Genomic DNA, 27,764 nt, shown 5'->3' with positions numbered 1-27,764 from the left:
TTCTATCCAATGCCAATCTGCCCATGAGATGAAGTTAAAGCAACAGACTGGTGGACAGATGAAGTGGCATCAAGGTACCCTGTGGAACTCTTCAAGATAAGGCACACAGTTACACACCAGTGCTGCAGATGCTGCCAGCAGAGACAGGCATAGTGTTGAGGTGAGCTTTAGCCTGAACATTTTTTCTTCTTTTTTTATAAGCATTATGAGGAAAACATGAGAACAGTATTAAATTACGCTGCTTTTGTGCTTAATTTAAGTCTGTTTCACTACACCAATGTCTACTCAAGACATGAATTGCACTATCATATCACACACAAGTTTAAGTCTCCTGAGCATTCATAGATTTCATAAAGCAAGCTAGCAGGCCAGCCTTCAGTCTTGTTGGAGCATATATCTCAGCTGCCTTCTGCTGTAAACCAGGAAGGTCATAGGGGGGTGCTCAAATGCTGTTACCAAAAATAATCCTGCTGTTACCCAGCCACTTATTCTTGGTCCATTGCCAAGAGGGGACTCCATCAGGGATATGATCCAGCTGAAAAAAAATGCGAAAGATTTCATGGAAAGGCAGGGATACTTGCAGAGTCCAAAAGCTTTCCAGTGATCCCTTGGCCAGCCTACATATGAGGGAGGAGATCCAGGCAATGCACCTCCTCCCATCAGTGCTGTGGCAGGAGCAAGAAGCCCTGGAAGTTCACCAGCTGATATTAAGGCATCTAAAACAGGCTGCAGGGAACATCCTTAATTTTACCTCCAGAGCACAGAGGTAACCAGAAGACAACCCACCAGGCAGCAGCATTGAATCAGCCACCAAAGCAGCTTTGACCAGGCAGAGGGTAAAGTGCAGCCATGTCAGCCAGTGAGACCAGCTCACAATGTGTTTGTTGATGGGTCACCACCACCCTGCAGGACCCCTACCTGCTTGGTTACCACCCCACTTCTTGTTGATGAAAAACATACCCTTGCAACAGTGGCAAAAGCAGGCCTGCCACGAGCAGAGCTCCGCACTGTGCCTCATATATAAAAAATGCCTGTTTGCTTGCATTCTGATTCTGCACTGCTACGTGTTGCAGTAAGAAAAGAACCCAATCTGCTAGCACTTAAACGTTACTTGTTTAGTCAATCTCTTGGCAAATACACCAGGATAACAAGCAAAGTGAGCAAAACACAGCAGCACAAAAATGGTTTTCAGGAGTTTCAGAATGCTAACATGCCGACATCTTCAGGCAAGACCTCACTGGAGCATCTGGACAGGTTCGTTTTGAACAAGAGTCAGGGTGAGAAGCTATTTGGCAATTTCATCAGGCATTGAGGTGAGACACTGCTCATTTTACAGTCCTGGATAGTGAAGCAGAGCTGTCATACTGAGGTACTGCTCCATACAGGAAGATGGGGACAGCAGCAAGCCAGCCGCATTCCTGCACTTGCAGTATGCTCCTCCAGTAGCACTGGATGGTGATGGACAAACAAAATTTTGAGGATCCTGCTTTCAAGGATGCTCCAAATATAGTTCTTTATTTAAGAAAGAAGCCCTCCCACATGAGGTCTGATATTTCATAATGTGAACATTTATAATTACTGACAAAAATACCATTTCCGTTTGATATGTTTACCTGCTCAACATTAGTTCATAATTAATCTCCTTACTCACAGAGCTTCTTTACTCCTATCCATTGTAGGATTTCAGAAGCACTGTAGGAAACAGTGAAAAAAAATAGAAAAACCCCTCAACAAGCTGGTAGGAATGCAAGGAGGATCAATAATCAGCCAGAATGCTATTGACGAGGCGTGACAACACTAAGAAAATACTGAAGTACAGAGGCCTACATTTTATTGATGTTTCAGTGAGCTGGTTAGTATACCTCAATGCTTTTGGTCCCTCAATACCAGAATGGTTATCAAACTAAATGTGGCACAACCTGCTGCTTTTAAAAAACGTGGCACATTTCTGAACGTCTTTAAAAATCATGAGCTAGGGATTCAGCCACTAAGGAAAGGAGTTCGCCCCATTGATCATTCATGACGTTTCCATGCTCCTCCTTACCTTGGATGCTCAAGGTGCCAAAGACACATTGACAGACATTTGGCCATCTTCCTTCCCACACAGAGAGGTGTACCCACTTATTCATCAGCTTACTGCTGTTCCGCATACAAGCCACAAACAAAATGCTTCCTTTGGTCTGACAGTGGTTCGGAAGCCTCGGTAACGTTCACAGCTCATCCTGTTAAATGACTGACGGGACTCTGGAAGAGGGTTTTATTCTGTTTACTCAAATGGAAGTCCAAGATGTTTAAGAAGGTTATCTACTATGGAGCACAAACTCCTTAAAACTGCTGAGTACCATCACATAGGATACATCTACTACCCACAGAATTAAAAAAAAAGGAAAAAGTTGGCGAATATTTTTATATTAATAGGAATCAGTTGCTCTGTGACTGTCAGGAAATGTCCAACATCTGTCTCTCCTGAGTAGAATGGATGTGCTGAAGCCCTGATCCACCTCCTTAATGGTAGAGCAGCATTTATCAGCAGAAGTGCTCCACAAAGTCTTGCAGAAACCCAGGATTTGAGAGCTGGCAGTTCATGTGCACCTTTGACAAAGAAGAGAGACTGCAAGTGCTATTATTTACAATGTCATCAGAGAGGAGGAAATTATAACAAGACTTAACGTAGTTCTCTTGAAGAGCAAAGATCACTGAATTCCTGCTTTGCAAAGTGTACAGTGCTATTTTTTTTTAATTAAATGAATGCTAGGTTGTTATTTTCTCTTTTATTTTGTAGAAAAGTACATTCATGACACTACTTTAAACAGAAGGACCGGATTTGATAACTACACTTCACATAGAGATGTAAGTAAACATGGAAAAAGAGGCTCCTTCCCCACTGCTCTGAGGGACAACCTGCAGCTGCGAGGGGAAGTAAGTGTACAGGAGAGGAAATTAATGCCTGAAGCTAAAGAGTGCCAAAAAAGGAACAGTGTGCTTGCTTGGGCAATAGCGTGGATTGGGCTGACTACCGGCATGTCTGGAAGCAGCAACAGACTACCTTACATACTAAAAAAATGCCACCACAAACTCAGTCCCTCTCATTGGAAACAACAAAGCAGACGAAGACGAGCTCTTTTCAGACTTTTGTGTATATGGAATTTTAAGATAAGAAATACAAATTGGTTAAAATACTGCTAAGAATAGCACAAACAAGAAACATACTTCACTCATCACTTAATACAAGTTTCTACAGAAAAATATCGGTGAAACATCCAGATCTTGCAGTATCCCAAGTATATATACATCTGGTAGTCCAAAATTTACTTTTCTTGGATTTAATTTAAGCACCTTCATTACACAGTGTTTTTTTTTTTACTACAAAACAAGCAAACATACATTCAGAACCCTAAACTATGTTCATAATTAGCATATTTTAAAGCATTCTATGTCAGACAGATGCATCCAAAGTTGGTTTTCTTTTCAAGATATGCAACCTGCGTTAGCTGTAGCAAACGCCTCTTTGCATCACTGTTCACACCTAATGCAACAACTTGATTTTTGGAGGTTATTTATTTAAATGCTTTCACTTTTACAAAATATTTTAGAAAAAAAAAAAAGAAATAGGAAATTTGCACTTCATTTTCTCATTCTCTAAATATATTACTTCATGAATGTGTGGAGGACAACTTCCCAGTCCAGGCATTAGGCAAACACAGAAGTGAAGCTTTACTGGAGCTTGTGCTCCCTAATGCAGAGGAGCTCCTTCAAGAGGTTAAGACTGGAGGCAGCCTGGGCTGTAGTGATCGTGCCCTGGTTGAGTTTGTGATCTCAACAAGCACGGAGCGCAGGTCTCTGACCTTCAGGAGTGTGAACTCCCAGCTAATTGAGGAATTACTGGATGAGATCCCCTGGGAAGCTGTCCTGGGGGGCAAATGAACAAACAAGAGCTGTCAGCTCTTTAAGAATAGATTTCTGAGAGCACAAGATCTCTCCATCCCCAAATATAAGAAATCAAGCAGAGGAGGCAGAAAACTGGAGTGGATGTGCAAGGACCTGCTGGTCAAACTGGAAGAAAGGAAGGGAATTCAAAGGCAGTGGAAGCAGGGATGTGTGGCCTGGGTAGAATACAGACATGCCATCAGGATGTGCAGAGATGGGAATTAGGAAAGCCAAGGCATGGATGGAACTGCACTTGGCAAGGGATGTGAAAATTAACAGCAGGGGTACATAGGCCTGAAGAGACAGGCCAAAGAGAGGGCACCTCCTCTGCACAATGAGAAGGGAATGAACTGGTTACAACAGAGATGGAAAATGCTGAGGCACTCAGTGAGTTCATGGCCTGTCTTCACTGGCAGCCAGGCTTCCTATATCTTTCAATTCTGTGAACATCCACATTCCTGAACCTCTGGACAGCAGCTGGGGGTGGGGTGTAAAATCCCTCCCACTGTAAGAGAAGAGCAAGTTCAAGACCATGTGATGACGCTGAACACGTACAGGTCCACGTGGCTGGATGATAAGCATCCCAGGGTCCTAAAGGAGCTGGCTGATGTGGTTGCTGAGCCACTCTTCGTATCTGAAAAGTCAATGCTGTCAGGTGAAATCCTCAGTGACCCATTTTTTAAGGACAGAAAGGAAGACTGGGGAATTAGAAGCTGGTGAGCCTCATAGCTGTGTCTGGGAAGATTATGCAACAGATCCTCCTGGAAGCTATGTTAAGGCATACGCCAGACAAGGTGGTAATCTGAGACAGCCAGCATGGCTTCAACAAGGGCAGACTGTGCCTGACCAAGCTGGTGGCTTTCATGACAGAGCAACAGCAACAGGGAACATGGAAAGACCTATGTCTGGACTTCTGGAATGCCTCTGACATGGTCCTTAACCACATCCTTATCTCTAAATTAGATATTGAAGGGTGGACTACATAATGGACAAGGAATTGGCTAAATGGTCACAGTCAGATAGATAGTTGCAGTCCACTGGTCTGTGTCCAGGTGGAGGCCAGTCTTGAGTGGTGTCCCACAGAGATCCATCTTCGGACCAGTGCTCTTTAACATTTTTTTCCACAACCCAGATACTGCAATTGAGAATACCCTCAGCACGAGTGCAGATGACACCAAGCTGAGTGGTGCAGTTGGCACAACAGAAGGAAGAGATGCCATCCAAAAGGACCTGAACAAGCTTGAGAATGGGGCCCATGTGAACATAATAAGGTTCAACAAGGTCAAGTGCAAGATGCTGCATGTTGGTAGAGGCAATCCCAGAGACATGTACGGACTGGGAGAACTCCTCCAGAACAGCTCTACAGAAGACTTGGGCTCCTGGCAGGTGGAAAGTTGGGCATGAGGCAGCAGTGTATGCTTGCAGCCCAGATGGCCAGCTGCACCCTGTGCTGCATCAACAAAGGGGTGGCAGCAGGGCAGGGCAGGGTTGGGACTGTCCCCTTCTGCTCTGCCATCGTGAGGTTCCAGACAGAGTAATGCACTCAGACCAGGGGCCCCCAGCACAAGAAAGAGATAGAACAGTTGGAGCAGGCCCAGAGAAGGCCACAAAGATGATCAGAGGGCTGGAGCACCTCTCCTACAAAGACTAGCTGCTGAGAGCTCGGCTTATTCAGCCTGGAGAAGGCTCCAGAGAGATCTCATTGCAGCCCTACAGGAAACCTTGGGGGGGACTTTCCTTCATGGAGTGTAACGGTAGGACATGGAGCAATGGCTTTATACTAAAAGTTTAGATAAGATGTTACAAAGAAAATTTTCTCTATTGAAGGTGGTGAGGCACAGGAACAGGCTGCCCACAGAAGTTCTGGATGCCCCATTCCTGGAGGCTGGATGGGGCCCTAGGCAACCTGATCAAGTGCGTGGCAACCCTGCCCAAGACAGGGAGGTTGGAACTTGATGATCTTTAAGGTCCCTTCCAACCCATGCCATTCTATGATTCTGTGAGACAATTACTCTCTCACTCAATCCCCACCCTTCTGTTTTGCAAAGGAAATTTGTTGTAGGGACCATATCCCCATTGAGCCCCAGCCCTGCAAGTACATAACAATAATGTTTTACATATCTACAGACTTCTGAGGACCTCAAAGTTATTTGCTAACAGTTGTCTAATCCTCACAACACCCCTGTGAGGTAGGTATGGTATTATCCCCAATTTATAGAATCAAGACTTTAGTGTGTGGCACAACCACACACAACTGTTCACAGACCTACGAAAGCAGCTTCTTAGCTTGAGCAAAATACTGTTAATGCTCCTGCAGTGCTTCAGAGAGTTAAGAGTTTTTACTGGCACTCTCATTCAGGCGGGGAGGTGCTAGCAGTTAAAGCAAAGTGCTAGGTAGGTTGCTACTCTGCCACCTCAGGCAGGTTGTTTTGGAATGTTTATAAAGGTGGCTGGACTGGCTGAACCGTTTGCCACACTTCAGACAGGCGTAAGGCTTTTCTCCTGTGTGCACACGGATGTGTTTCTTACAGTCTGTTAAGGTCAAAAAAGTCTTGCAGCAGATCTTACATGCATATTTGCGTGCACCTTCTACAACCAAGACATTGTGCTCAGATAAGGCTTTCTTACATTTCGAAAGAACATCTGCAGATGCCCGTGTCAACTGTGGAGGACCAGGTTGTGAAGAATGCCCATTTTCAAAAGAAGTGGTCCCATTGATGATCAGCTGGGAGCTAGGTGAGTTATCCTGCAGCTGGGAGCTCCTGACAGAGGTTACAACAGGCATTTTGGGGGCTATGCGGCGGTAGCCAGGAAAGCTACTGGCTCCCCCTCTTACAGAGCCTATCATTGCCCTTGACAAAGAATGCAGGCCCAAGCCTGACCTTGGAAAGTCCATACCAAACTGTTCTGCAGCCCGGTACCCAGAAGTCTGTACACAGGGAAGACCCATCACATCCTGCATTGGTCTAACAAAATGCGATTCTGCAGGCTCACTGAAGGGATTCTCAACATGAGAGACCGTGGCAGATGAGTGTCCACCAGCAGGCCCTGACTCAGGACTCATCAGGAAAGAAGCATCGCTGTCCATTCTGCAGTCACTCGTCGTGTTTGGAATGTTGTCATCAGTAGTCTGACTAGCACCGTAGCTGCCACCTCTGCCTTTATTCAGAAAATTTGCGATACTGAAAGTAGACTTGTGTTCCAGGTTATTTGACACCTCCATGATATGGATATCTCCCACCCTATCCGTAGTAGACTGCGGATCAGAAAAGCTACGGTCGCTGCTCTCAGGACTCAGCTCTATCTTCTCTGCACTCACAACTCCCCCTTCCACTTCAACAGATTCGCTGCCTTCTGCTTGGGAAGTGACATCACTCACCTCATCCTGAGGCTCCGGGGAACTCAAGGGCTCAGATTTAACCACCACCCTCATGTGCTCTTTTTCATTGATGCTGACCTCTGGATTGTCACATGGGAAGTTGTTTTTCTCAGACGTAGCCTCCTGGTCAAAGCTGGTTTCCACTTGTGTTGCCTGTGACGCCATGGACATCTGTGAAATGTTTCCTCCACTGTTGTCAGACTGGCTGGGCACTTGAGTATCTTCCTGAGCACTGAAAGACTGATCAAACATAATATTATTATCCTCCTGGTTATCGGTGACAGCATCAGCCTTAGAGTTGTCCACTATCTTCAGTGAATCTGGTGAAAAGAAATCCTCCCGTGAATGGACAACGGACTGCCCGCTCTCCGGAGCCACGTCAGAAACTGCCTCGTCTATGGCAGGCCTCATTCGCTGTCTGGCCCTATCTTCAGAAGACTGCTTACGCTTGTGGAGACGGCGAATAGGAAAAGTGGTGCGCTGCTCGATGCTGCTTCTCATCGTGGAACTCATAGTGCTCGGCTGTTCCTCTGAGCTCTGAGTGGAATTTAATGCAGAGCTGACAATGCTCAGCCCAAGCTGCTGAAGCATGAAAGACCTTTGAATGCGCGCATTCTGCTCTTGAACCCTATCGCTTGGTGGAGACATCGGCAGTGTCCTGGTAGTAAGGTAGTGCTTGCATGCTTTAACAACAGAGTTCAAATGCAAGTGAGATGCAGCCAGCAAGATATCCATAACATTGCTCTCTCCGAGCATAAGTGTGGAAGTGTACATCATGTCTATGAGAGCAGCAAAAGCTTCTGCTGTCACCACTTCACTATCCAGCTGAATCATATTCATGGTTTGGTCTCCTTCTGCGACAGTAAAGAGAGCTCGGAAATGTGTACTACATGCTGCTAAGACAGAGCGATGGGCTTTGAAATGCCTGTTTCCCACCACTATGACGCAGTCACAGAGTTGGCCGTGAAGCCTCTGGTAGTTGAGCTGCTGAAAGATTTGCTCGAAGTGTCCCGGAAAATCCATGATCCTATAAAACAGAAGAGAAGAGACTATAATATTAAAAATGGCTGAGGCTCTATTTAAATCACAGTGGGACTAGGTTAAAAAATGAAAGATGGCCGAAAGGCAGATGAACAATAACCAATTCAACTGCCATGTTGCTGCTGTATCCAGATCTAGAAATCTTTCGAAAAGAACACATGGGAGAGAAAAACAAGACTGTCATGGAGCTAACATAGCACAACTGCTACCCCACTGCCAGACTTGTCATGGGCAGCTCCACTGCAAGCAGTGTAATAATGCAGGTCAGTCTCCTGTTAACGTCTGTCCAAGCTGTAAGATATTCTTAAATAAAACATTTAATCCTGGTTTAATTAAATATATATACGTAAATATAATCATTAGGTCATGCAAAATCCATCAAAGCACTCCCTGCTTCCTTCACATGTCACACTGGAGAAGAGAAGCAAGCTGCTGTTCCCAAGCCAATGATGCAGCTGTACTCACCTGCCTACAACTTCTCCAAGTCACACAACACATATTTCATAGGTATTAGCTTGAGGAAGATTTCACTGTATACTGTCCATAGGATGCAGACTCACAAAAAATAGGGGTTTTATGTAAACAAAGAAAAGCAAAAATTTCTGCCAGCAGAAGTCAGAGATGGTCAAGACACATTTGCCTCAGACTGCAATTGGTTCCTAAGTATTTTAAAAGCTGTAGGAAATTGCATTTTATGCCTTCCAGCAATGCTGAGGGTCCAGTCTTACTGAGGCATCAAAAATCCCTTTATTCAGCAACATAAAGGCTACATCTGAATGCCTGAAATAACCAGCGTAAAGAGATTTAATAAGTCCTTTGTCAATCTCCCTTATTCCTGTAGATCAAGATATGTAATAGAACAGAAGAGTCTGAAACAAAACTATATTTTTTAAGACACAAGAATACAGATAACAAGTGATTTTATTTATCCCTCACTACAAACGTATGTTTGAAAGTAAAACAGGGCATCTTCAAACAAAAATGGTGTCAGGGCAGAAGGATTTTAGAATTGCACAGCTTTTTTTTCCTGCACATGTTTTTTCTGCACATGTTCTCTAAGTGTAATGCAAGGGAAAGTGAGGAAATCCTTTCTGCATTCTTTCTGATTAACAGAGGAACAGGGCAGCAGACCCTGAAACTCAGTAATTTCAGGCAACAGGACAAAAGGATCACAGGGAGACTGCAAAAAGAACTACAAGCTCCATTAGGAAGAATCTGAGATTTCACAGAAGATGCTGCTGCTCTGTGACCAATGCTGCTACACAGCTGTCTGCCTTCCCATGTCAGGCTAAACTAATGACCTACTTTGTTCCACCCACCACCAAGCAATCAGTTCCTCCTCTGTAACCTCGAGGCAGGCTTCTCTGGAAAGTGGAAAAAGGACTGCTAAACATCATCTGTCCTCTTTGCTTGCTTCAAAGATGGGCCAGGTGTTACACCAGATAATACTCTGTCCAAGGCTTCACAGGAGTTAAAAAGAAGATCTTGGGAGTTTAGGAAGAGGAGGAGAAGCACACAGGGAGGCCCTGCAGTTTCCTGAGCACCAAAGAAATTATTTCTCCCTCTCCTTTTAGACTACCATCTCTGCAGTATCTGCTTATGCTGGACCTGGATGTTGGTCAGCTTCCTTTCAACTCACTCTTCCCTCCAGTCAGGAGTGAGAGCACCAAGGAACCATTCAAGGATGATCTGGACAGTGTACAGTGCTGTGGTCTGTAGACAAGAGACCCCGAAGAATACCAGGAACCCACTGGCATGGAAGCTTCTCTTCCACAGGGTTGGAATGAGCACTGCTTTTTAGCTACAACAACCTTACAAGACGTGTAAGAGCTGAACCATAACCACCACCTCCTGCAAAAGCAGCCAAGGCAGGAGAGCTACAATATGCTGCATCTACAACTGAAAATGTTGTTCTTGTTTGCATCTTCATTGCAGACACACAGAAGTGCAGGACCCAGCAACACTTGCTTCAGCTTCCAGGGTCATCATGAGCAAAGCAGCACAGGGAGTCAAGCACTCCCTGGTCTCTGTACATTACTTCAAGTCATTTTACAGTGCTTCAGGCACTGCAATAGATATGAAATACTGAGAACTCACACATTACCCGTAACAAACAAGTCTGAGGAAACAGTGACCTTCTCCAGAGTGTGCAATAATGCTTCCAAACCGATGTGCAGTTGGAAAGAAAAGTATTACATTTGAGCCAGAGATGATAGGCAACAGCTGCTGTTTTTGACCAATGTTTAAAAATGGGATTTCAGAATCAGAAAACGTGCTCACTTAAAGTCACCAAGAAATGACTGAGCCCTCTGTGTACCTGGAACAAGGTAACCACCAGTTCAGCTTCAAGGAGTGCTAATCTAGCTTCCTGATTTTTTTAACACACCATAAGAGCTGAAGTCCTTAAACCAAAATCAACAAACACAGATCCCATACCCATAGAATACACAGAAGGACATGGGTGCTTCTGACTGTGAAGAGTGGATTTGGCAGACAGTTTCTGCAGCCTTCATGAAGCTCACAACTTCCAGTTCACTTTCCAGGCACCGAGGGGACATTAGATAAATGTTTCTGCTGAATCACATTCCTAGAATCATATCATAGAATCACAGAATGGTTTCAGTTGGAAGGAACCTTTAAGATCATCTAGTTCCAACCCTCCTGCTATAGGCAGGGCCTACCAGACTCCCCTGGTCAGCCTGTTCCAGTGGTTCACCACCCTCACGGGAAAGAATTTCTTCCAAACATCTATGCTTAATCTACTCTCTTTAAACCACTGTTCCTTGTCCTACAATTCCCTCCTGATAGCGTCCCTCTCTAGCTTTCTTGAGTGGTAGCACCCAGCAAGAATTTTTGATGCAGCAGTGTGTGACCTCATGGCCCTCCACTGCATGTACTGAGTCATGGCAGAGCCTAGCCCAGCTGAGTTCAAAGCTGGCCTCTGGCTAAGTGTGTTTGTGAGGCATACAGACCTACTGAGGCTTTCCTGGGTTGTGCCATGTGCCTCTGGCAGATGGTTTCAATGCCCATCCCTGCAGCACTGCCTGTGTCTCACCAGTCCTGTCTGGCTCAGGCAGCCAAGATATGCTCAGGGCAGCTGAGGTGTTTCCAACCTCCCTGCTGTGGGCTGCTTATGCCCCACCACATCAGGCTGTCCAGGGGCTCATTCAGCCTGGCCTGGATACCTCCAGCAATGGGGCACCCGCAGTTTTTCTGGGCAGCCTGAGCCAGGGCCTCACCACCCTATGAGTAAAAAATTTTCTCCTAATATATAACCTAGGTCTCCACTCTTTAAGCTTAAAGCCATTACTTCTTGTCCTACCATTACACTCTCTGCAGAGGAATCAATGTCAGCCTTCTTGTAGGGCCATCTAAGAACTGGAAGGTAACAGTGAAGTCTCCCCAAGTGTTCTCCAGGCTGAACAAACGCAGCTAATTCAGCCTTTCTTCACAGGATAGGTGCTCAGCCGTCTGATCATCTTCATGGCCCTCCTCTGGGCCAACTCCACACCACCCCTGTGCTGGGGTCCCCAGGCCTGAATGCAATGCTCCAGTTGGGGCCTCATGAGGGTGGAGCAGATGGGACAGTCCCCTCCCCGCCCTGCTGCCACCCCCTGCTGATACAACCAAGGATACAGCTGGCTGTCTGGACTGCACACACATGCTGCTGTCCTCATGCTCCACTTCCTGCCCATCAGAACACCCAACCAACCAGTTAACTGCCTAGACTGTACTCATGCTTGTGACTACCCTGATCCAGGGGCACTGCTTTGATATATATACTTAAAATACACAATTTAGACCAAGAGATTGTTTGTTTGTTTGTTTCATCAGGTAAACAAAGGATATTTGCATCTCAGAGCCTATCCACCAAAATATGTATTTAAGTGCTTTTGCTATTCACCAAGCCTGTAGGACCCTGGAAAAAAAGCCAATACTTGAAAGTGTGCCAATACAGCATTAATAACTGCTGACCAATTAGCTTAAATAACGTTTTACAAAACATTACCAAAGACTTTCACTGTATTTAACTTTTGCGTTAGAATTAAAGCCTCTGAAAAACTTTCCGTGGAGTCAAGAAAACAAATCTAAATTTACACAGGAATAAATAGTAACAGCAGCTACTCTTCCAAAGGCAGTTATGCTTTTTGAATAAAAATAAGAACATCAGGCTAGCTAGACAGTAGTAAATTAGAGACAGAAGGAGATGGAAACCCAGACTTTCTTCAACATTTCTAGCAAGTCTGATCACTTTGAAGGCTGACTCACTCTCTGACCTAATGGCATTTTCAAACTGTGTAAATGGTGGAATTTTAGTTAGCAGTAGTTTAAATGAATTCTGGATTTGTCCCCTATGACTAAAGTAGACAACAGTGTTACGCTGCCTTCACATATGCACTAATATGTCAAATGCCAGCTGTGAAAGGCATTCTTTCTGTGTGCCTGAAAACAGCACAGAAAAACATCAGCAATTAGCAACTTGATGATTGACAACTTAACTTACGGAAGGTCATTTGAGCTTTTTGCTTTGCCAGGTATTTTATATCATTCTCTCACAGCATTTGTCTCCATACAATCAGGGAAGATGAGTTATCACTTGCGTAAGAATAAGAAAAACTGCACTGCAAAAGTTGCTGCTGATTGCAACGCCTTCCATAGGAAAGAGTACTTTATGATGTTTTCTTCTCTCATCATTTGAAAAGTATTAAAAACACATACTGCGACCTATAACAATACTCACTTATCAATAAGCAGTAATAGCCTAGCTCTGTCAGCTGCAAAGAGCAACTCTGAATGGAACAATTGGAAGCTTTCTCAAAAAAGCTGGATATTTCTTAGGCAGCTTTGATCATCTGGAAAAACAGCATCTTGATAGTAGGACACATAAAGCTGCTTCCTCAAGGTTTTCTTCACCACATCCCAGCCCTGTGATGCATGCAGTAGTCTCTAGATCCTATAGCAAGCACAGTATCACTCTTCAGTACAAAACAGTCAAAGACTAAAACACGGCACGGACATGCTTGTTTGTGCCATCTCAGCTTGTCACCAGGGCTGTGTCTCTGCTGTAATTCAACTCCTAAGCACACGTACACTGCTACACATTCTCAACAGACTAAACCCTGCTTCCTGCAAATTACTGCTTGAGCTACAAGGTCAGTACCACAGAATGAGACATCAGTTTCTATAAAAGTTAGAAAAACAAGCTGTTTTCCAGGAGATCAGTATGAGGAGGAAAAGATCATGGGTTCTACTTTTGGTCTTTGGTCTACGAAGCTAGAAAACTGTATCAAGATACAAGAAAACAACTGTTCCCCAAAACAGAAAGGCTTTGTAGGCATGACACCTTAACAAATCTGTATTATTAATATCATTAGTTGATTTTTTTTTCACACAGGAGACAACAGGGAAGACTGCTACACAGAACTGGCAACAATGCCAGGTAAAGGTATGGAAAGATAAAATGCCATCAGTGAGAGTCTGAATTTACAGCTACTGGCTCAGGTAGCCTTCCTTCTGGTTCATGACACCGTGGCACCATGCACCAGGAACCATCTTCCTCTCAGAAGAATGGCCACTGAAAACTGAACTCAGTTGCCAGCTTCTCCACGCAGGAAATCACTCTCAGTTCAATCCATGGAAATCACAAATAACAGGCAGAACCAAATAGCCACATGCAAGCACCAAACATAAGAGGAGGTGCAAACAACTCTAAGTAACAAAGACTACTTGTCACATCCACAAAGGCTGCATTACTACCTTCTCTTCAACCTAGGGAATAAACATATCCACATAATTGAGTCAACCGACCTCCGCTGTATTTGAGAACGGCTGAATTATCTGCTTATGGTTTTCCAAAACTCACTGAATAAACCACATACAGAAAAAAGTAAGTCTACACGAATGACTTACAAGGCCCCATGTATTCTATGACTACTGTTCCAAAAGTAATGCCTTCTATTGTATTAGGTTGGCCCACAATGTCAGAGATGAATGTTGGTGAGATGGCACCAACATTCTGCTACACCCCTGTGACAAATGGCAGCAGTGGGGTAGACTGATAAAATGGCACCTGACGTGGAAGTGCATAAAGAACAGAAGTATATAACTGAATCCCTACAAACAGAAAAAACAGCACCCAGTGACATTCAACGCTTGCTGAACTTTTATGGCAAGCAAATAGTGGATGTGAGCGCAGTGAGTGGCATGTTTCAGCAGTGGTGCAGATTTGTATGAGGGTGTGGCATGTAGGCTCTCGTTCATCACTGCTGAGAATGCATTGCCAATGGTGGTGACCAAGTAGAAAAAAGGTGTTTGGTAGGGAAGCATTTGCTCTGTCAAATGATCTATCTGTCCTAGCTTCCATGGAAATAAGCAGGAGGCATTACTTTCAGAGCAACCTAAGTAGCACACAGAATGATGTGAAACAGAAATATTTTATTAAATAACGATTTCCACGATTTTTATCTGTGGATGCTGAATTAAACTCCTTCTGAGCAACTCTGAAAGAGTAGAGGGAGAAAGTAGATCCAGTCAGCTCCAAGACAGAACTGCATTCTGTGCTTAATACAGACGCCAGCACTGTAACAGGCTTACAGCACAGTGGCAAAGCAGAAGACCGATTCCCAGCATACCCACTGCATGGGTCTGTCACCACAAGACAAACCATCAGCAGCAAGGTGAGTCCAATACCCTGCAGTCAGCAAGAGGCAGCAGGTAGGGATGGAGCTGCTGTGTGCTGGCAGTGCAGCTAACACCTCCCCACACAAGATGACAAGCAATGCAGTGACTACACAAACGTGTGGCAGGAAGGCCTGCCCTCTTGCATGCCACCTCAGAATACCTTTCCCTACAATCTCCAAGCCGTTACATGAACTCCGGGCGGGGAAAGGCTGCTGTTTGCAGGTGGCTCCCGTACACGCCGAGGCTGCACGCCAGGAGACCCTTACGCCCCCCCCCACACACCAGTTTAAGTGGCCCAGCGCTGCGTCCCTCCCTCAGGAGACCGCTCCTGAACACCGCCGCCGTTACAGACCCGAACAGCCTCGCTCCAGGCTCCTCCTCCAGCGCCGGTAACGCGATGCGGTAAGCGAGGCCGCGCCGGACACGGCAGCCCGCGGAAGGCCCCACCGGCGGGAATTCCCACGGACGGCAGCCCCGAGCCCGCCCCCAGCTCACCGTCAGCGCGGGCCCCAAGCGCCCCAAGCCCGCCGTGCGCCGACGCTCCCTCCGGGGGTGGAGCCGATCCCGGCGCACGCGCGTGGGCCCCGCCCCGCGCGCCACCGCCACGGGAGCCCCCATTTGCCCCCCCACCCCTCATCTCGCCGGCACCCCGCTCACCCGCGGTCCCCACCCCCAGCCGTCGCTTCCGCACGGCGGGTGGGAAGGGGAGCGGCGGCGCGCCGGGCGGCGGGGAGGGCCGGGCGCGGCCCTGTTCCTTCGGCCCTGCGGCCGCACAGCTCGCTCCCGTGGCCCCACCCCTACACCCACCCTTGCGCCGCGTCGACCGGAAATAGCGCCAGGGCGCCGCATCGACCGGAAATGACGTGACGTCACCGTAGCGGCAGCCAATGGACAGCGCCGATACTGGGTGGCACGTCGTACTCCGTGATAAGGCGGGCGGGCTGCTCGTGCTCCCGCGCGTACTGCGCGATGGCCGCCGCCACCTGGTGCTACTGCGGGGACCCCGAGGCGGAGCAGCCGGCGCTGCTGGGTGAGGCGGGCGGCGGGGCAGGGCCGGGCGGCGGGGCAAGCGACGGGACGGGTCTCATGGCCTTTTCTTCCTCCCGCAGTAACATTCTCCAATGGGCAGCTGCAGCGGCCCGACGCCGTGCGTTTCTCCCTGTACCGGAGCAACGAGGTGGCCAACCCACGGAAGAGGCGGCGGAGGATCCTGGTAAGGCCTGGCGGCCTGGGCGGCCCTGTCGGCAGCACCGTGTGCCTGCTTACAGAAAATGACCTGTGCGCCGCAGCGTATTCTAAAATATAACGTTGATTTGTTGATCAAGTGCTCTTAAACTGAGACAGGAGAGGTGTAGGTTAGAGCTTAGGAGGAAGTTATTCACACAGAGGGTGGTGACACTCTGAAACAGGTGGTCTAAGGAGGTTGTGGATACCCCATCCCTGGAGGCGTTCCAGGCCAAGCTGGATGTGGCTCTGTGCAGCCTCCTGTAGTGACCCTGCACATAGCAGGGGGGTTGAAACTAGATGATCATTGTGGTCCTTTTCAGCCCAGGCCATTCTATGATTTTATGAAGTAATGCTTCATTCATTTTAGTAACTGACAGGAAAGGGAGAGTTAAAAATTAAAATCTGCAACTGAACATCTGGGGAGGGTCATGTGTAGTCAGAGAATCTTATTGCCTTTATGCACTTGGCCTGAATGACCTTACTGGGGGCTTTTTCTGTTTTTTTAAGTGGCTTAGTTACGCTATAAGGATATATATATATTTCTTCTCAGTGAGTAAAGAAACAAGCTTACAGTCTGAAAGCTTTCTGCAGGCTTTGTTAGTTTCTGTCGCTGCCCACATGTGATACCCCCTGAAGGAATAGATGATCTATCAGCCAAAATTCTCAGGGAAAGTATCCTATACTGGAGTAGAGATGCAAATGCATAAAAGTATGTGTACGTCTGAGCCGTTTGTGCTAGCTCTGTCTTCAGATGGTTAATCACAGCAGCCTGACAGTACAAAAGTTTTAAATGCATCATTTTAAATGCACTGCAAACTGAGTTCCCCTGACTTTAATGATGCCTTTACACTGTTCTTTGTCTCACTTTGACTTCTGTAAGGTTTGTTTTGTAGGCTTAGAGAAGCTTTAAGTTGCTGTGTGAAGCAACCTATAGTATTGCAAGTATAATCTGAAGCTGTCTGGTAGACATCACTTTTCTCTACTGACTCTTTTCACAGACTGCTACTTCTGGTGTAAAGTATGGTGATTGTGGCAGTGTTGAGCTTTGTGTCACCAGAGAATAAATTCAGGAAAATATACACTTTCAAATATTGCGCTATTCAAGTATTTTTTCCTTGTTTTTCAGGTTTCAGAAACTGAAAGGCTTTCATACGTGGGGAATAACTTCAGCAGTGGAGTTATGAAATGTAACTCCCTATGCAGGTATGAGTTGATAGAAATTAACCTGTTTTAGAGACAGAAAACTCATTTTTCTTAGCTCTGAGACAGTCACTGGTAATCATTTGCATCTGTTTTCCCCAGGTATTTTCTTGGTGTGTTAGACAAGGCTTCTGGGCAAATGAAAGTCTATAATGCTGAAATATTCAACATGCAACCCTTACTGTCAGGTAGGACAACCCTGTATTTAACTCTTGTGCCAAAGTCACAGTATCCTGGAAATATGTATGCATTCAGCAGTTGACTAATTAGCTGCTGACAGCATTGCATTTCTGTTTCCTCCTACTCTTATTTCCTCATCTCTGTGGGAGGGAAGGAAAATTCATCACTCTCTATGCCTGAGAAACAGCGTGGCATGAAAAAAGGGAGAAGGAAGCAAGATCGTAGCTGAAATTCAAGGAAGATATTAAGCAGAGAGCTCAGGGGTGGGAGGGTGAAAGTATCAAAGTTAGAAACAAAGTTGTCACTGCTTAGAATAATTGCAGCCCTTAGCCTGCTGAGGGAAGCTTGGAAAGAATCAGGTCAAGGGACTGAATCATTCACTGGAGAAGAAAAATCTTTTCCTCAGCAGAACTGCTTTTTATTACTGAACGTAGTAGAAATAACCCTAAGACTATGATCTTTAAGGAACTGTTTTCTTTTGTGAGCAACAGAAGTCTGGTATTGCTGCAATCTGTGCGTTATGCTTACAGATTTTGTAGCAAAAATTGTCCCACCTTTTCCTTCTATTCCAGGTACATAATCTTTTGTATTCTATGTATCCTTTTATTAACAAATCCTGTAGAGAAGACCCTGAAGGGGTGTGCCTAGTCCTTTTATGTATTAGAGCTAGAGAAGTACCAAACACATGTGCTTTCCTGCCTACTGCAAGCAAAGCATACTAATTCTTTTCTTTTTTAGATAATTTAATTCCTGATGACACAAAGGATTATCAGAATAAATCCTACAGGGAGAAGGTAAAGTTGAAACCTGATATTATGCTATAATTATCCAGATGACAGTGGTAGTTACTTATCTGAGGCTGTGATCTTTGATTTATTCCAAGCCAACCCTGTGCAAGGTCAGCACTTTTTTTATGTACGGAAGGCCTTTGAGGCAGCATGTTATTATTGTCTAGCTTAGCAGTATTTTCATAGTTACTTTGGACTTGTTTACTATCTCTGGTATAACCTGCCATTTTCATTTTTTACAATATGCTTGAGTTGTACCTAGTGATATGTTTGAAATTACATTAAAAATGTAGATGTAGAGCAAACAGTGGTTATCTGGGCATTTCTCCTGCGTGTAAAGTATCTTGAATTCAGGAGTGTGTTGTCATTCTTGTCATGCTTCTCTGTTGTGCACAGGTGGATTTGTGCATTGAGGCATTTGGTACCAGCAAGCAGAAGCGAGCTCTGAACTCTCGTCGAATGAATGCAGTGGGCAATGATATTCTCAATACAGCTGTGACAAAAGCAGCAGCAGATGTTATAGATGCAAAGGGGGTAACAGGTAAGAGTGTTGTCTGAGATACTGATGAAAGCAATCAAAGTTACTTTTTCCTTGCCAAGTGGCAAGAAGAGGAAGAGCAGTTTTTCTTGGAGTAATAAAGGAAGTGGTTGGTTTAACTGCTGAGATGGGCTTATTTTAAGGAACTTGCCAATCCTTTTATTGGAAGAAGAGCTGCTCTCTGATCCTCCTAGGCTTAGTGTGGGAGTTGCATGGGTAAGGGAAGGTTCCTATGTTATCAGTGTCCATGTCTGCTGATTTTTGGCAATATGCTAGAACATAAAAGGTGTACTCTGTCTTCACAGTGTCTGGAAAATGACCTCTGACTTAACCAGTATCACAGCACTTTGAGTTTGGTTAGTCTGATAAAGAGGAGGCCACATGGAAGTTAACAACAGTCCACAGCTACCTGAAAGGGCAGTCAGAGCCTAACCATTCCCATCACTGTAAGGCTTTACAGCAGGTTAGCAGCAGAAGTTGCAATGATCTCCAGAGTGTGGGAGTGAGAGACTTCTTGCATTGAAGGGTAGTACAGCCCTGGGACAGATTACAGGGAGGTTTAGGGACACCATTCTTTAGGTGACCTCCAACCCCTATACAAAGCCAGGGCTCCTCTGATCTAGTGCTGGAGACAGTCCTAGTCAAGCAGGTAATTGGACTTGAGACCTCTAGAGTTCCTCCCTTCCATCAGCACTTGTGGGATTCCAGCCTGCTTTAGCTATGAATGGGAGAGATCTGACTATGAGCTCTCATCAGTGTTAGAAGTCTCATCCCTTATGTTCCATACTCGGTGTTTGCTGTGCTCTGGGACAAATGGATGTCTAATGGGACACAGGGTGTCAAAACAATGTTCTACCCACTGTAGAGATAAGAGAGGCTGTAGTACCACTTACTTTGTCTTGGTGTGCTTCTTGTCTTGAGATTTTTCTAGTCTAGGGCATCATTTCTGAATCTTTAGTAGCAGAAAGTTCACACAAGTGATTCAAGTAGTGTCTGGAATGATCACTGAGAAATACAGTATGAGATTTGTGTGATACTGTGTGGAGCCAGGAGTTGGAGTTGATGGTTCCTGTGCGTCCCTTCCAACTCAAGATCACAGAATCAGTTAAGGGTGGAAAAGGTCTTTTAAGATTGTCTGGCCCAACTGTCAGTCCATCACCACCATGCCTGCTAAATTATGTCCCTTAGTGTTATATCTATCCTTTTATCGAAAAGTCCAAGAGGTGATGACTCTGTCACCTTCATGGCAGCCTGTTCCAGTGCCTGACTGCTCTCTGGGAGGAGAAACTTTTCCTGGCATCCAGCGTGAACCTCCCCTGGTGCAACTTGAGGCCACTACTCATCCTATTGCTGGATACCTCAGAGAAGAGGCCAGCTCCAGCTTCACCACAGCCTCCTCTTAGAGATTTGTAGAAAGCAATAAGATCTTCCCTGAGCCTCCTCATCTCCAAACTAAACAGTTACCTGTTCTATGTTCTATGATTCTGTGATGACAGTGTAAAATTGAGCATGCTTAGGACGTTACAGGCACATCAGAGGCTATTAGCCTTTCAGTGCCTCCTGGAATGCTTTCTGTGATTGTAAACGACAATTACAAAATCAGAGAGAATTGTGGCCTTTCCTTACACTGTTCCCTGTGAATTAAGTGTTTAAAAATCCAGTTCAGTTTCTGTTTCGTATTGTAACTAGACTCGTGTTGATCCAAAATCCCCATTGAGTTTGCTTGTACTTAAAAGAAGAAATGGGCTGTGATTGCATTCTTTGTCGCTTTGTATGGTCCAAATGCTGACTTCTTTCCTTCTTCCCTCCAAAGCTTTGATCCAGGATGTGGCCCAAGATGATGAACAGAACTTGTCTGTTTTCCTACCGCCATGCCATGAAGATGCTGACAAACCAGAAAATGTTTACAAGTTTGAAGACAGTATCTTTTTCAGTGGCAGTGTGGTTTCCAGTGCCTGTAAACCTTCTTGTTGCTGGTCTGGCATGTGGGAGATAGCGATGCTAGGGATGTGAATGTGGAGCTGAGCCTTCTCCCCTCACAAGCCAAAAGCTGAGAGAGGAACTTAGTATGTTGAGGGTTTGAGGTTGCTAGTTCTGTATCTTTCTCCTTTCCACACAGAGGGAGATACTATACTTGCCTGTTGGGACCCATTCATTGAAGAATAGCAATGAGGTCAAAAGAATATGAGAAATAATTTGTTGAGCCACTGTACTTCAGAGACATTTGATTTTGGTTACAAGTTCTGTTGCTAAATCTTGCTTATTTATAATTTTTTTCCCCTCTTCCCTGCCCCACCTCCTATAGCAAGAGTGGATAGACCATATCTCCCTTTGGGCTTTTCAGAATCAAAAAGGAGAAAGAGTCCCCGTGTTCTTTTCTTTAAAGTCCATCCAGTTCTGTCCCCAGCAGAATATGAAGCATTGAAGAGTCCAGCAGCGGCCTTTATTAACATCACCGCAGAAGAAATCACCAAGAAAACAGAAGAGAAAAGGTAATATTCCCACAAGTAGCCTTTTAATAGCTAAGGATGGCCTTGTGAAATTGTAATTCTTGTGACAGGCAGGATGGCAGCTGTTATCAGTGTTACCAGCTCTGCAATATGAGTAGTGATAGTCTCATCTCTCCAGACTAAAGAGAAGACATAGATCCATCCATGTCTGAGCAGTGCTTACGTTTGGGAAGTGTGGAGCTGTTTTGAAAGAAAAGGTGCTGTGCACAACAGTGCAGTTGTCCTTTTGGGAGCTGATTACAGAGGAGGAGAGTGAGTAAATCCAAAGCATGGATTGCAGGCGTGTGCCTACATATGGCACCACAGAGCTGTGCTAAGAATGACATACCTGTGGCTGAGCACCATCCCCTCCATGTACTGTCATAACTGGAAGGTGCTTTGGCTTTGTAGTCTTACATGGACTTGTGTTAAGCCCTGGTGCTGAAGTAAGCTGGTAAAGCACAAGCCACAGCTCACTCCCTGTGCCTAAGCAGAAGTGTGTGTGTGTTCTCCATGGAAAACATGGTTCCTGTAGTGCAGGGGCCTGCGAAGTGCCACGTGCAGAAATGTGCTGACTGTGATGCACAAAGAAAATGTGCTCATAGACCAACATTGCGAGTTTTGCTGTGTTAGCATCCAAGGAGCTATTCTAACCTATAAGGGCTGTGCACTAAATTTTAATGGTGTGTTAGGTACAGTTCTAATAAGTAACGTAGTCCCTTCCTGATTGTTTGGTCCTCATGCTCACTCTCTTTCCTCCTCAGCCATTGCTCCTTTGTCTTAGAGGAGCTGAAGTTTCTTCCTACTGATGAGAAGAGCAGGGATCGCAAAGCTCGATGCCTCTGGTTCCTGGACATCCTTATTAAGTTCAGCTTCCTGAAAATAATCAAGAAGAAGCGTAAGACAATTTTCAGCTTTTACCCTTTTCAGCTACCTGCTGGAACTTGGTTTGTAGTTATTATATTAGCAAACACTGAAGCAGCCCAGAATTACCCATTTGATAAACAGCTACTTGCAGCAGTTGCAGTTGCTGTTCAGCTTCTTTCATGATGAGGTCGAGTATTTCCATGTTGTGGAGTTGTAGTTCTGCAACTACTGGGAGATACGTGTCTCATTCTTTTCAGTCCCTTTCTAATTGTCATACGTCAGGGTGGTGCTGTGAGATCCTATTTGTAGCTTAGATCTGAATTCTGTGATTCTTTTGTTGCTTCCTGATAGTTCGTGGTTTCTGTACTTAGAGCTTGACAATATAAGACGTTCTTCTACTCCTAAGCCAGGAGGCAGGAAACTATCAGTGCTCCCCCTCACCTAGCCTGCATATTTCAGCTGAAAGAGGCACACGGTAGTAGGCTTGAAATGGATGTGAAAATAACTAGTCTTTGTGCCTGCTGTGAAACCCCTTTCTGTCCTAGATCCAATGGGTTCTGAATGCCCGCACATCATTAGCAGGAAACTTATGAAAAACTTCACTTCACTGACCTACAACAATGGCGGGTAAGGAACTGTGGTTGCTTTGATGTTAGATGTTGAGATGGCATAGAATACAGGGCCACAGAATCATTATGAAATAACACTGTACCAAAATGGAAACAGCGGGAGCTTCTCTTGAGTAGCATCCCAGGCCATATTCTGATATGACTGGTGTTCATCCATGTATAAATGTGAGAAGGCAGAATTATGTGTGCTTAGGCAAGCCTGTGCCTGTGAGTTTAGCCAGCCTCACCGCTTGGAGTGCCTGAGTGTTTCTGGAGTTTGCTCCCTGAATGGAAAGTGTGTGGTTTCTTAGTAGCCAACTCTCCTGTGCAGGGAAAATAGGCAACCATCTACTAGTACATTTTTACTGTATGACAGTTGTCTGTGCCAGCTCTTCTGACATCCCAGAACAGGTCTGGGACAGAGGCAGTGCAGTGGCAGAAAATGGCGCTTCTTTTAGACTTGCATGCATGAATCTAGACCTGATCTGACTTATTTAGATTCTACAAGTCTATGCAGAGCCCATGTGAAATTTTGCATTGAATTAAATCACTGGTCTGAGGCCAGTGCAGGTCTGTGTGCAGAGTCCCGTGTTGTTGCAGCCTTGCATACACAGATTGAAGAGTTCTGCTTAAGTTTTGCTGTGGCATACCCAGCCAGCAGTGACAAAGTTACCTGTGATAAGACAGTCTCATTCTGCCATGGATGTCAGCCAGGACAAGCCACCACCTCATGACTGAAGAAGTCTTAGAAGCTAGGAAACTCCTGCAAGCTGCTTCTTTCCAGCGGTGTCAGAGATATGTCTGGTGCAGAATGCTGTTGCATTTCAGGTGGTGGGGCCTGAGGCAGCTGTTTTAGGTTGATTTAATCAGCAGGAGTGAGAAGAATTATAACTGTTGCCCAATGCCTTTCCTCAAGGATTTGACAGCCTGTGCACAGAACAAGCCTAACTGCCATTGCTGAGCCAGTGTACAGCTACTGTTTGCTGTGCATCTGAGGTTGACAGTGAGTTTGAGTCCAAATGGATGAGGGAGCATTTATCTATAGAGACTCAGACCAGTGGTGAACAGTCAAAGTAAACGCTTGATCTGCTCTATGTGTTGTTCATTTGAGGAGCCATTAATGGTTGTAGTGAATACCTTCAGAACCGCTTCACTTAGTTGTCCTCTTGCTAGTATGCCAAAGAGACAGAAGTGTCAGTGGATAGTGATCTAGTCAAGTCTGTAAACAAGTAAACATCTCCAGAGGCCTGCGCTTTGGAACAGAAATGGAGACTGTTGGTGAGGAAGACCTTAAATGCCCCTGTGATCAGAGCTCTTTATAAAGCTCTTTTTTTTTTTTTTTTTTTTTTTTTTTTTTTTTTTTTCAGATCTAGGGAATGTATATTGTAGCTAACTGGGGCTCCAGTTCTGTCTTTAACTTGTGGGTTGGTTGTGTTTTGGGTCTGCTAACTCTGCATTTCATACGTTCTCACTCTTGCTGTTCAGGGTTCAGAATTTAATCTCTGCATCACTGAAGACTAAAATTGCAGCATATGTCATTGCATTGGCTCTGCACATTAAAAACTTCCAAGTAGACCTCACCATCCTGCAGAATGACATGAAACTTCATGAAAGCAGGTGAGTCATGTTTGCTTAATGCCTGTTAAGATACCTGTGGTCCTTGTGTAGGCACTTCCTGGGGATGAGAGCTGTGGAGTCTCTTCTGCACCCAAATAGTACAACACCTGCTGTGAGTTCCCTGTGTTACGGACTCTGAGTATGTTGAAGCTTTATTTTCAAGCCCTCATACATCTAATGGGACGGTTATACATCTCAGAGCTTTGAAACGGTGCTTTTCAGGAAGCTTCTTGGGTGCATCATGAGGCTTTTCATCTATTTGAGAACAGGAAAACTTGAGGCAGGCAGCATCAAAATGGCAGAAAACCTATCCAGGTGCTACCCAATGTTGTTTCATGCCTGCCAAGTCATGTTACTCCTCACTGTCTTGTCCTTTGTACCCCTTCTTTCTGCAGAGACATGCTTTCAGCTGGGTGCCAGTTTGGATGCAAGTATAGATTTGTATCTGACAGTAACTGGAAAACTAGAAACAGATTTTTTTGTTTCACAGGCAGATTGCAAGTATGTAGTTGCTCTTCCTCCCCACGTGCAGGACTTCACACTTGAACTTAATAAGATTCTGGTCACCTTACCTCTTCATTTTGTCAAAGTCTGTCTGGATGCCAGCATGGACCACTGGTAGTACCTCCCAGTGTCAACTCAATGAAGATGAAAGAGTAGATGGTAGCTTGCAGTGTAAGCATCCAGGCAAATAATGCTCAACGTGTTAGATATTTTGGGAAATTTCTCCCTTGCCTTACTTATTTTTATGGAGAAATAACCTTTCTCCTGCCAAGTGCTGTGTTTCTACTGTTAGCTGCAAGACATGCTTAAACCAGCAGATGTCAGACAGAGCCTCCCACAGCTCCTCTGGCACTGAGAACTCTTCCACTGCAGTTTGCTCTAATTTCTCTCTGGCTCCTATAGAATAAATCAGAAATTGATCAGAACTAATCAGCTAGTGTGCTGAGCTTGCTGGGAAATCTCTCAACAGACATTAGCTCATCAGTCAGCTTGTTATTACTGTCTGGGAGTGGGTCAGGTGGCCCTGTTAGTAGCTGCTCAGCTGTGTATGATAGCTGTCCCAGACTGTCCTGTTCTGTGAGTTGTGGTGACTCTAAAGACATTTGCTGCCTAACTCCATTGCATTGATCTTTCCCACCAGGGTTGCGTAGAGGTGATGCTTCTGGAAAGGAACTGTAAAAGACAAAAACCCTTCAGTACTACTGTAAAAAACATTGTAGAATTTGCTTGGGCTTCTCCTGGAATTATTTATTCTCAAGATTCTGAAAAATTATAAGAGCTGTTAACCACCTCTTTGTTTTGTAAGTTCTGTAGTCAGACTTGATGCAAAGATTACTGGGTTTTGCCTCCAGTTCTGCTCTTAGTTGACTAATAGTGGCTTGAACAACATGATCTGATGTTGGTTTCCTGTTTGTTTTTTTTTATTTTATTGCTTTGGAAGTAAGCCTTTTATTAAAAGACACGCTCTTTTTCTGCAACTAACACAAAAGTTTTTGCTTTTAAATGCTATACTGGAGCATAGATTGTAGGATGCTGATAAGAGAAGGATGGGGGAAGCAGCAACCACTTGGAAAAACAAAGATGAAGCACCTGGCTTTAAGCCATTTGACTTAACCGTGGAATGATCATTGCTTGGAGTGGGAGGTTTGTTCAGAGAACACCAGATATCTCCTCCCATCTGAATCTGTTTGTCTTTCAAAGATGTAAAGTCAGCTTAGAGGATACTGAGATAAGTGTGTTCTCATGGTCCCAGATGAGGCAGGACTTTGATTTCCCTGTTATATTTGCCTCAAAAAGGCTTTGTTGTGTTTGACAAGTCTCCAGGTGTGTTCTGACGTGTGACATCTTGACCAAGTCCTGCTCAGTACAGATCTCAGCCAAGACCCTCCCATTACATCTAGGGCTCCTGTATTTCAGTAATTAGTAGGAGATGCTTTCTCTTTACTAGGTTCTCCATCCTGCCGCTCCCAATAGAATAGGATTCTATTGGGAAACTGATATGGGCTGCTTGCTGATTTATTTGTTTATTTATTTGTTTGTTTATTTGTTTGTTTTTCCCCCAAGACTGCTGTACATTGAGTCAGGCACCATGGGTGGTGCTTGTGTACAGTTTGGTAGCATTCTAGCCTCTCCAACAAGGTTCTGCTTTCTAGTCTTTAAATACTTTCAGCTTATGTTCTTGTGGTGATGTTGAGATCCAGAGCAGAAATCCCACTTGCTTCTGCCTCCTAGCTTTTCCCCTGTGGTGAAAAAACTATTGCTCTTTTGTGCCTCATCTTCCTCAGAGGACCTCTCTGCCTCACTGATGCAGTGTTTCTCTTGTGTTTTCCAGGATGATAGACATTGCAAGGGCCATGAGGTTGAAGGTCTCCAAGGCAAAGGGGCTGCCAGGACTTGAAAATGATCAAAGTCACAGGCTTGGTACCCTGTCTCTCCCCTTGCCTGTGCAGAAAGCACCAGGGAGCCAGAGGAAGCGCAAAAAGATGAACTAAAACTCTTGGAGATGTGAGCAGGGGTGAAATCGGTCATTCTGCACACACAGCATGATGAGGTTGCTTGTGTCTGTTGGATTTGGTTTTCCAGCATCAGCTAGGTTGAAGTGTATGTTTATGAGAACAGATGTTTATTTCATTAAACTGTTTTAAGTTTTCTGTGTATTTAGAAAAAGTATAAGCCCTTTGTCTTTCGTCCTGTCTGTATGAGGAAAGATGTGTCAGAATGAAATAACACTGCTTGGAATTGCAGCCTCTGCACTCACTGCATAGTTAGGCGAGTTTTACCCCTTCTTGACACAAATGCAGAGTAGAGAGCAGAGAGGGAACCAGGGAAAGTGGAAAGGAGACCACGAGTGTATATTGGAGAGTTGTGCCAGCAAGATTGTTATCAAGCAGAATTTCTTCTCAGAAAGAGAGTGGTCAGGCACTGGAGCAGGCTGCCTGGGGAGATGGCAGTCACCATCCTTGGAGGTGCTCAAGAATCATGGAAGTGTGGCACTGAGGGCATGGGTCAGTGGGCACGGGTGATGGGTTGGCAGTTGGACTTGGTGATCTTAGAGATCTTTTCCAACCTTAATGCTTCTGTGATTCTGTTTTTGGTTGAGACAGGTGCTCCTAGGCACAGGGCAGTCCTGCCATGGGGATTCTTGTCAGTTGAGAACCACAACAAGAAATAGCTAGCCTAGAGGGACATAGTGCTGAGTCAGGCACTCCAACCATGACC

General features: G+C 45.1%; 2 protein-coding genes across 4 annotated transcripts; one reads left to right on the top strand and one right to left on the bottom strand.

The window, feature by feature from the left end:
• Positions 1 to 265: 265 nt before the first annotated feature.
• Positions 266 to 15,764, bottom strand: ZBTB5 (zinc finger and BTB domain containing 5). Of its 3 annotated transcripts, none has more exons than XR_010622455.1 (3): positions 15,686 to 15,764; positions 1,614 to 8,333; positions 266 to 535 (listed from the first exon to the last, which is right to left on the bottom strand). XR_010622455.1 is itself a non-coding variant. In XM_065740635.1 (2 exons), exon 2 carries the CDS (start codon positions 8,327 to 8,329, stop codon positions 6,305 to 6,307), a length of 2,025 nt encoding a protein of 674 aa, XP_065596707.1. In that variant the 5' UTR covers positions 8,330 to 8,333; positions 15,686 to 15,764; the 3' UTR covers positions 1,473 to 6,304. The 3 variants fall into 3 exon arrangements, 1 of the variants encoding a protein (XP_065596707.1); XR_010622456.1 differs by lacking the exon at positions 266 to 535 and having other exon boundaries at positions 1,473 to 1,692; positions 2,045 to 8,333; XM_065740635.1 differs by lacking the exon at positions 266 to 535 and having other exon boundaries at positions 1,473 to 8,333.
• A 208-nt stretch (positions 15,765 to 15,972) lies between these two features.
• POLR1E (RNA polymerase I subunit E) lies at positions 15,973 to 27,066 on the top strand. The gene is made up of 12 exons (XM_065740634.1): positions 15,973 to 16,058; positions 16,138 to 16,241; positions 17,382 to 17,458; positions 17,558 to 17,643; positions 18,374 to 18,429; positions 18,820 to 18,964; positions 20,775 to 20,882; positions 21,357 to 21,453; positions 22,215 to 22,348; positions 22,863 to 22,944; positions 24,411 to 24,542; positions 26,878 to 27,066. Exons 1-12 carry the CDS (start codon positions 15,998 to 16,000, stop codon positions 27,035 to 27,037), a joined length of 1,242 nt encoding a protein of 413 aa, XP_065596706.1. The 5' UTR covers positions 15,973 to 15,997; the 3' UTR covers positions 27,038 to 27,066.
• Positions 27,067 to 27,764: the final 698 nt, after the last annotated feature.

This window comes from Cyrtonyx montezumae, unplaced genomic scaffold (genome assembly GCF_038088225.1).
Source record: "Cyrtonyx montezumae isolate F1298 unplaced genomic scaffold, pur_monq_1.0 scaffold_29, whole genome shotgun sequence".
NCBI lineage: Eukaryota > Metazoa > Chordata > Aves > Galliformes > Odontophoridae > Cyrtonyx > Cyrtonyx montezumae.
Note: the sequence above shows the minus strand (reverse complement) of the source record. Positions and strands in the feature narration are given on the sequence as shown.